We start from the raw sequence: 10,163 nt of genomic DNA, 5'->3' as shown, positions 1-10,163 counted from the left end.
TAGAATGAACAAAATTTGCTCTACTGGGAAAAAAATCCACCTTACAGAAGAATAAATAAAAGAATTTAACCTGGTGCATCTCAATCTGAAATGCACCATATATCTTTACAGCAATGAAGACCAAAACCTAAATGTCATCTGTAAAAAATATTAAGCACAGTGTGCACAGTACTAAACTTTTCAGCAGCATGAATGAATGCCGTATACCCTCCTCAACAATCTGCCAACTTAGAACAACCAATGTTTCTTCTTTGGCTTCTGAACTGGGGCACCTGGTAAAGAGAAGACATTAGTATATTTTACGCTTGAAACCCCGACACACTTACAGACTCAACCTTAAAAGAAAAAAATTCATGTTTTCACCATAAACAAACCTTGGATCTCATATAGTGAGTTGTAGTGTACCTCAGACCAGAAACTCAACCACAATTCTGCATTAATAAAAAACAGAGAAGAAGAAAACCATAAGAATGCATTCATGGAGACCAAATAGAGTCTGAAACCTCATATCCATGGATACAGAACCTAAGGTCTGGATAATAGCAGGACTAAGCGTGTCAGTATAGAACATGTGCCTTGTTCAAGAGTACATGCAGTCAAAGAGGGAGGGTCCTAAGTAGGAGTAAAAAGGAAAATGAAATTCAAGTTAACCTACCGAGCTTATATTAACTTATAAGTGATGGTTGTATTGGATAAAAAGCTCAAATATTGCTCAAAGGAATTCCATAGCAAGCTTTAAGCTACAGGGAACAGGAAATAGAAAAATCTTGGCACAAAGAATGCCATCAGGATGGAGCAATAAAAGGCCACTCTTACAAGTTAGTAAATCAGTTTGCTGAGCACTCTAAAGTTGAGGTAAAACGAATTGAAATATAGGACTTTATGTCCAAGCAGGATATTTTGGAAAATTGTGAGAATTCCAGTAGGCAGCAGAGTTTGGACCTTGAACTTCAAGCATATACAAGTGTGCAACATTCACACATGCACACACACAGTAAGAGACAGGGACAGTGAGAGTAGACAACTTAAAAGAAAAAGGATAACCTGTTGCAAGGTATGAAATCAGTGTTATTCTTTTTCTATATCAATCTTTTTCCAGTCTTACCATGTTTAGGGGCCTGGTATTGCGGCATAATTTCAACGAAACAAGTATCTCTGAATGATGTCAAAAGGCATATCTTTGCTGCAAACTGCAAATAAACAATTAGAATATTAGACACTGATATTATGACCTAGAATGAAGCTCAACAGATTATTGAGGCATTTTACTTGGAGTATTACAAATTCAGTACACACTTACACCAGTCAGAAGAATTAAAGAATATTTTTCTCTTTAATAAAAAAAGAAGCACTTCAGATATTTCTAACAATATTTCCATAATGCATATCATTATCAGATATATCTACCAACAAAAGCCAACATCTAAGAAATATCTATGTACATCTTAGACATATCAAAGGCTAAATCATAGATGAAAACTTTGCAAAGGCATGTATCTTTGAAGGAAAAGTCACTATCAATGTCTATCACTGAACTCTGAGAAATTGCATAACAAAATATTTGAGCTGGAATAGTATTTACACCATCTGTATGCCGATTTCCATGGAGGATTAAAGATAAGAGAGGAGAAAGCAAGGTAAAAAAGACTGTCAAGAGCAATGATACGATACAAAAATTATATATCATGACTACCTAATAGAAGTGTATGATAAAAGGAGGTAGCAAATTGTGACAGTTTTTATGAAAAGAATACAAGACCTTATCAGAAGCTGCTTGCAAGGTAACATGGTCCCCCCATTCTCCAGATCTACACAATCCGGATAATTAGTTTAGAAAAAATAAAACTTCACTACCAGCAAATAATCAAGTTCAACTAAACTCAATAATAAATGCATCCATTCAAGCAAACATTTGTCAGATAAAAGCAAAGGTTGTAAGACCCTTAATGAAGCAACATACTTTGCCATTTTCTTGCAATATCGCTTGTACTTCATTGGAACATATCCTTCGTACAAATGACGGTGGTCTTTAAGCTGGAATATGCAAAAGTAATCAAAATAAGAAAAAGAATTAATCATTTAAAATCAATTACTTAATATTTCTTTTTAGCCTGTCTCTGGCTTATCTTTCACAAATCTAAAAGTCCATCAATTTACTTTTCAGAGAATTTTGATTGGTGAACTTTTAAACAGTTGATAATCCAAATAAGCTCAAAAAAAGAAACAATCTAAATAAAGGGATAACAATGATAATTAACATCTGGAAAAGCAGAAATGTTTGATATGGTGGTCAGAGAACAGTGATTCCCTTGAGTGTTGCTCAAGGAGATAGCAGCAACAAGAGCTTGTATGCTGTCGGTGCCTAAACGACTCTATACAGAGTTGGGGTATGTGTTGAATAGTTCATGGTGGTAGTTTGGCCCTAATCAAAGTCAAAAGTGGTAAACATCTTCAATTTGAATGGTCAAATATGTCATGAGGATTAGACAACTGCTATGGTTAAGATTTAGATAGGAGGATGAAACTGGAAGAAGCTGCTGCAAAAACACTTCACCATTGTTCTCGAGGAGACAGCCACTACAAAAGACAGATATTCATGGGAGCACGAAGAAGAAGAATGATGCTGTTGGTGGAGAGAACAGTTAAAATTGAAAATATCGAGATATATAAAAATGATCATGAGATGTTAAAATTTCTTCTGGGTTTTATACCACTTTTCTCTGGGACTATCTTAAAAGGTTACAAAGCTAATATCTCCTCCTACAATACATAGATCTCCCATTGTGAACTAAGCACCAATGCTCTTGGTGAAAATTTTCAATCCCCACAAGGTCACAAGATGATCTCAACAATTAGCAATATGCGCCTGAGATTTACTTACACATAAAACATCTAGACCAAAATAACTACTCAAGCCACAAAGACACTGTACCTGTTTAACAATATCTTTCCGTACATACTTGTGATACTCAGTGGACCTGTACATCTGGTCTGAAAGTGCACGAAACTGCAAAAAAAGGTGATGTGATTTGAATAACTAGTCATAAAGCTTGAATGTGAATGAGGTGAATAATATGAGAGATTGAAGTTCACCAGTATTTTTCATTACATATACCTGACAATTTCCATCACCAGAGACCTTCACTTCATATAGACCATAAACTTGGAGCCTGAGAAAAGTAAGGATTTTGCTGAATACTTTTACCCAAGATGTAAAGCTAAAGAAACTGTAGAAGGTGTAGCACCCTCTAGGCAAAGACATTCTAGCATAAGCTTAATGACAAGTTTTTCAATCGTATTTTAGAAGAAAGAAAGAAGAGGGAAGCTTCAAGATGTCCACTAGACAGAGGAACAAGAATTTAGGGTTGAAGTTAAGGTCCAAGTTGGCACAAAAATATGCTCTAGTTCCAACCTTACCCAAAGAAAATCATGCTGCATAAGCCTTAATATTTCTTCACTGACGCTAGCTTAAAGTAAGCAATTAACAAATGAGTCAAATGCACCTGCTTATGAGTGGTGCATGAGTCTTAATATTTCCATAGGTATAAGCACTACTTGTGAGTCACATGCAGCCATGCACATACTTTTGCATGCATGCAGATGCTTACACATGTGCACACACATTTATGAACTACTGATTTGAGAGACAAAAGTCTTGCTGCAGACCATGCACACACTTTTGCATGCATGCAGATACTTGCACATGTGCACACACATATATGAACTACTGATTTGAGAGACAAATGTCTTGCTGCAGACCAAGTCTTTGAGGTAAGCATGGACCATATTCATTTGAACTCCTTGCAAGGGAAAAGACTCATGTGCTTCAAAAATAGTGAACAAAAACATATATTGTGGGAAAGGTGAAAGGTCCAGCTGGTAGACCGCTGAGCATGCAAGAATGCACAGATAGAATTTATCTTAGTTATTGGGTCTCATAGATGATTCATAGTTGCAGATCCTAAGATACCCTAGCATAGTAGCATCTACCTGAAATAGAAAATAACAGAGTAAATTCATAAACTATTGTGTCAAAACAAAAAGATTTTTTGGTACATCAAATAAGTAAGAATTTTGAAAACAGTGGAAGCAGATAGATTACAGTGCAACTTTGAAGAGCCATGACTTCAATGGCATACAGTTTTCTCTTAATTTCTCACTAGAACACTCTTTACTTCATCCTCTAAATAATTCCTTTTATGTAAATCAGTTAAATTCTTCAGTTTTATTGATAAATTCAAAGTATACCAATCAAGATGTCTTCCAATTTTGATCAACAGTGCTACATAGATATGTATATTCATGATATTTTTCAACATCTTCCCAATGAAGTTAGATTAGAAGACTTTTAAAATGCTTTTAAACCACGCTTTTGAAACTGTGAAGTACATACCTCTGTAGAAGGCGTTGGTGATCCAAACTTGCATCACTTACGTTGGGAATAAAGGAATTTATGCGTGGCACATGCTGAAATTTCAAGTATTTATAAGATAAGTAATGCTTATTCATTTAAAGAAAAAAAAAAGAACTATCATTCAATAAGCAATAAACTATAGCAGTAACAGAATTAATGTAATAAGCAAAGGCCAAGCAAATCAGGCTGCTTTCATAATGCAGAAAGCAATGCAGCAAAAACTTCATTGACAGTAAAGCATTCAGGCCATGGCCCTAAGAAGAGGCAGAGTTGATAAATGATAAAGCAACAAGAGAACGTATAAATGCATCATTGTTCAGAGGTAATTAATGCTTAAAGAGAACTTATATCAAATCAACCAGAAAAAGGGACAAAAAAAAAAGGAAGGTGGGGCATCATACAGGAACAGGTGCAAGACCAGAAAGGCGTCTAGCAACAGCACCATCTAACTTGGCGTATTCTTCTGATAATACAACAGCAATCATCTGGTCATCCTCAGTATCCTGCTGGCTGCTCCAAGAGGTTGAGCTGGAACATTCACCTACATGCTGTACTCCATTCCTCATAGTGTAACTCAGCCGCTACAGAAAACTCCCCCACAGATAAAATCAACTAAACTGGGTGTCCAAAGCTAAACTGGGAGAGTCAGAAGCTTAACAGTATGACCACCATTCCATAGATGTGGAAGTGGTTTATGAACAATCAAAACATAATATGTTTGATCATGGTTTTTCATTCAATAGTGATCACATTACAATGACATCTTAAAAGATTGAGTGGTGAAAATCAACAAGCAAGAAACACAAAAAGCCATCAGGCAAGTGATTGGTCAAGATTGTAATTGCTTGTTTTCTTAATAAAATTCAATTCATTCATCATTCTTTTCAGCAATACAATGCATGGCATAATCTGCCTGTATTTGTTGGGGGAGGAAAGGAACGAGGCATGGTTTTGACCTCACATTAAGATTCTGGAAATAAGGGGTAACAATAACTAATTAAAGGGGACCTGTAACTGCAATATTAAGGTAATTGAATTTCAACAACAACACCTCGCCATATCTATCGAAAATTTATATATTGTTCACGAATGGATCATCCAATGCTCAAAAAAGTAAAGGAACAATTAAGAAAACAAGTTGGGATCACCCAATCATAAAATCTGGATTGAAAGGAAGCAAAGATGCCAATCTGTTAGTGTTAGGATCACCTTTTTCTTTTTTCCTTTTATCCTTTGGAAAAGAAAACAATAACAAAAGAATGAAAGAGAATCGTCACCTGAGATATAACGTTGGAGAGATGGTTGCGGTGGAAAATCAAAACAAATAGAAAGAGGATTTGGGGTCAGCGGCGAACGATCAAATAAGGACGGAGGTTGATGATGGTGGGACTTTCTGGGTTTAAGCTGAAAGCAATAAAACAAAGACAAAAAGATACGATATGCTATTCTCTTTCTCTGGACTGCTTCCACGGATGTAAGCAGAAGATACATCGATGGGAAAAGACCCATCTCTCCCCAATCTAAAGCCCCAAACTCCTACCTGGGTGGGGCGTTTGAGTTTCCGTGTTTGGTAGTTAGTAGTAGTTGGCTTTCGCGGTTTCCGCGGAACTAAAGACTAAGACAACTCAACTCACTCGTGTGTCCTGTGTCATGTCTTACCCTGGATTTCTCATGCCTAAAAATCTCCACTGTTTTTTGTTTTGTTTCTCGTACGCGGAATGCATTGCCTCTTTCTTGGTCCCTTCTCTTGAGACAAATTCAAGAACCCAGCATCAGCATGCGTTGAGAACCCACCAGCGTTGCTTGGGATGCTGCCATGTTGCTTGGCGTCCTCATGCCTGACGCGTTGCTTATCTGGTTTCTTTCATATTTATCTAAATGCTATTTAATTTGTTCTTTAGCTTTATCAGACACTTGTTTTATCTCTTAGGATTTATATTTCATTTTTTGTTTCCTATCTTAGACGGCTTGCTGATAGGATAGGAGTAGTATTTATCTTTTTTTATTTTTTTAAAAATTTAGGTGAGAATGTCAATCAGCACTTTATAATGATACTTTATAATTAAACTCGGATAGAGTTCAGATAAAAAAACTATTACTTGTCGTGAATTCAGGTAATAATTTAAATTTTAAAAAACAAGTAAATTTTTATTTTTTAAAAAATATTTGATATTTTATTATTTGGATTTCATTTTACAAAATATTTTCTGTCATTTGAATGATTTTATAAAAAATATTTATTATTTTTAATATTAACTAGGATGGTGCCCGTACGAAAAAGTTCATAGCAAATAGTGGACTTCAATTTGGTGTTTTAAAAGAGTTTGTAGAGAAAACTATATTGTATTAATCAACTGTATGAATGTCTACTGATAGAGAAAAAGATAAACTATTATTAATTAAAGATAATTATTTGCTTTGGTTTCAATCGGTGGGAAGCTTCTCTTAAATATATGTTTTTAAAATAGTACTTATCCAAAGAAGATAGTGATCCTGTTGAACATGCAGTAAATTTTTTTTCCCATAAAGAATATATTGTTCAAACAATATGAATAACATTTGTGATTGGGAGGTTTGCTATTCCTTTTACCGTATATATTTGTTTCTATTTCTTTGGTTTCTGTTGTTGTGCTATATTGTGTTAGTCAACTACATGAATGTATAGTTTATACTGGTAAAGGAAAAGATAAACTAGTATTAATTGAAAATGATTATTTACTTTAGTTTCTTTGGTTATTGTTCATCAATTTTTGTCATTTATAAGTTTTCATTGTCTGTGCGTTACTTGTAAGATATGCTTTGACTCACTAATTTCAAATAAAACCATATTTCTTGCTTATACTTACATGGGGGAAGAAATAATCATATTTATGTGAGTAAAAGAGACAATAAAATAGTCGAAAAAGAACCTTTTAAGTAAAGTGAACGGTCAAGAAAAAGGCTTTTATATTGATCAAACAAAATGATCAAACTATTAAACGATTGTTAGATATGTTTAACCATAGTGATAGTTTCTTATTTTTTTTTTTGCCATACACATTTCCTCTCATTTCTTTGGTTTCTGTTGTTGTGTTTTTTCCGTTGTTGGTTCCATAAATTTTTAATGATAATAAAATATTCTCATTCATTAATGTCTAACTATACTACTTGAGTATGCAAGTTAAAAATATATATCAGTAATAAATTAATCATTGGAAAGAAAATATCAAAACTCATTAGAATAAAAAGTTACAAATGAGCCACAGATAGAAACTTTTTAGTCAGATAATCAACGGAGTTAGTCAGCTAAAATCCAAAAATGAAGTTGGTCAGTTCAGAGACAGTAAGCTCTTAATTAGTTAAAGCCTTACTTAATTGATTATGAAAGGAAAGTAGATTGCGGGACAGAGAAGACTTAGTCGACTAAGTAACATAGTTAGTCAACTAAGAGTTTACTGTTAGAGACTTTAATTACAAGACAGAGAAAACTTAATCGATTAAGAAGCATGGTTAGTCAACTAAGAACTCACTACCAGAGAATTCAATTACAGGATAGAGAAGACTTAATCGACTAAGAAGTATGGTTTGTCAATTAAGAGCACTTTGTCTAAAAATTTGAATTTGAATGATTGAAGATAGAATAACGACTAGAATTGACTTTAAACTATTTCTAACAGTCTGAAGCTCTCAACGTCCATCAAAGTTGATTTTTCAAGTATAAAGACACCCCTAATGGCTAAGAAAAAGATTAGATGCTTCTAAGATTAAAAAAAGCTACAAAATAGCAAAAATTCTCTCAACTCTTATTGCTTTTCACTCTAATCTTTGTAATAAAGTTTGACACTTTATCTTGTACCATTCAGATCAGGTTAGTGATCATAGGTACCTTTTTATATCTATACTTCTTGATTACTTAGAGTGAGCGAGTCATTCTAAGGGGATTAATCAAACTTAGGTTAGGTTGATTGGTTTTATAGGTTCTAGCTCAGCCAAGGAAAAGTTAGATTTGGATCTTGGTTGATCCCGAGAAAGATCATTGTTAAAAGATGTGGTTAAGTCTATGAAAAACTATTGTAAAAACTTGGTGGAAGCTTGAGAATTCCACTAATTATAGTGATTTGATTTAAAAATTCTTGATTGTAAGATCAATGTCATGGATGTAGGTTGAAGAGACTGAAAAGGTTGATATTGATTTATTCGTGCTTTTATAGGTATTTAATGAAGGAAGAATTTTAATGGAAGTAGGAGAAGTAATTTCAAGGTGCAGACTTTTATTGCACATATCTCGATATTTTGACTATTAACTCTCTCTACAGAAGTCCAAATGAAATGATTCTTAAACCATTGGAAAGTCAAGAGAAAGATTTACAACTTTTATGTTTGCCACTTTGCCGAGTTCAGCCTGGAAGATAATAAAAAATCTTATCTAATTTGAAGCATTGCAGTAGTCATAAAGTAATTACAATTTCTATTAATTAATTGGTCGAGATAGGCCGTGGCCCTTGAAGTTTGATGAGGAAATCCTGATTGAAATTGACTTTTTTTTTTCACTCAACTTGCCTTAGCTTCAAAGCCCTATAAAAATAACATTTCGGAGGACTTTTAGAAAAAAATAAAAAACCCGATTAAGAGCTAATAAAGCCACAAAGTCATTGACTTGAGAAGAATTTGAAAGATTCAAGAAGATTTGGAAGATCAAGATTATAGTTCTTGGGTTCTATTATCTTTTTGTTATTCTTTTATTTTCTTAGTTTGATTGGAATGTTTAAACCTAATTTGATGATGAAGTGTGACTTGATGGGGAACTAAGTTATTATCATATATTATAATTGAACTCAATACGTAGTCTAATTTATTTATCTCTTTTTTGATTATATTTGATAGATTTAAGTAGTTTAATTTATTTAGTTCTTAATGCTTCTAATTATCTGATCACCAATTAAATTGAATTGGAAGCTTAGGTTAAACCTTGATGAAGGAGATTTATGTAAACCTTAAATAAATATCGTATGATCGAATGCATTTAGTTGATTAGGTGGTTTGATTTGCATATAGGATAGACATACACCTATAAGCCATATGTAGTCAAAATTAAAATACGAACTTAATGAATCTGTCTTTGATTTAGTTTGCATAGACATATAGTAAATTAATTGAGAAAGATATTTTTATGAGAAACTTAACAGAGACTTGTAAATAATTTATGACTCTGAGTTAGTAACTTAATCTATTAATCTTAGTTAAGCTAGAGAGACAATAATTAGATGAAGTATTAAGGGGCATTATAATATTAAGTTTAAAAGTCAATCAGATTTAATAAAATAATTTTGCTAGACAATTTAGATTAGTTTTAGTCTTTAGTTTGTTAAAATTAATTTCTCTTTTTAATTTAATTTTTAGTTGTTTGGATAAATTAGGAATTAATTCAATTCTCTATGGGAATGAATTTCACTTTTTTTTATATTACTTGTTATGATACGTGTACTTGTTTGAGAAATCAACAACAGTAAGTTAGTATAATTTATGCCTTACATGAGCATTTTAGTAAATTTAAATTAGCCTCAAAATTGATGAACACCCTCAATAGAATCAATATGGATGCTAAGAGTAATCATCATTAGAACAAAAATAAGTAAATAACGAAAAGAAATAAAATGGATAAGATCCATATGCCAGCAAAAATATCATAATCTAATATAAGCAGAATATACTCATATCATGAAAATCAAAGCAAAATGCAAATTTTGGAACAAATATGTAACAGAATTAT

At 33.1% G+C, this 10,163-nt stretch overlaps 1 protein-coding gene across 5 annotated transcripts; it reads right to left on the bottom strand.

The window, feature by feature from the left end:
* On the bottom strand, positions 1-6,135 carry LOC110426961 (Cysteine proteinases superfamily protein). 5 transcript variants are annotated; one of them, XM_021442312.2, is made up of 10 exons: positions 5,692-6,135; positions 4,816-5,005; positions 4,394-4,467; positions 3,116-3,170; positions 2,933-3,007; positions 1,961-2,034; positions 1,760-1,808; positions 1,106-1,190; positions 375-431; positions 1-272 (listed from the first exon to the last, which is right to left on the bottom strand). In XM_021442312.2, exons 2-10 carry the CDS (start codon positions 4,978-4,980, stop codon positions 229-231), a joined length of 678 nt encoding a protein of 225 aa, XP_021297987.1. In that variant the 5' UTR covers positions 4,981-5,005; positions 5,692-6,135; the 3' UTR covers positions 1-228. The 5 variants fall into 5 exon arrangements, with proteins under 5 accessions (XP_021297987.1, XP_021297986.1, XP_021297984.1 ...); XM_021442311.2 differs by having other exon boundaries at positions 4,816-5,050; positions 5,692-6,134; XM_021442309.2 differs by having other exon boundaries at positions 4,816-5,045; positions 5,692-6,134.
* Between the last annotated feature and the right edge of the window lie 4,028 nt (positions 6,136-10,163).

Source organism: Theobroma umbraticum, unplaced genomic scaffold (genome assembly GCF_002168275.2).
Source record: "Theobroma umbraticum cultivar Fairchild unplaced genomic scaffold, ASM216827v3 scaffold_239.1, whole genome shotgun sequence".
NCBI lineage: Eukaryota > Viridiplantae > Streptophyta > Magnoliopsida > Malvales > Malvaceae > Theobroma > Theobroma umbraticum.
This window is presented reverse-complemented; position numbering and strand designations above follow the sequence as displayed.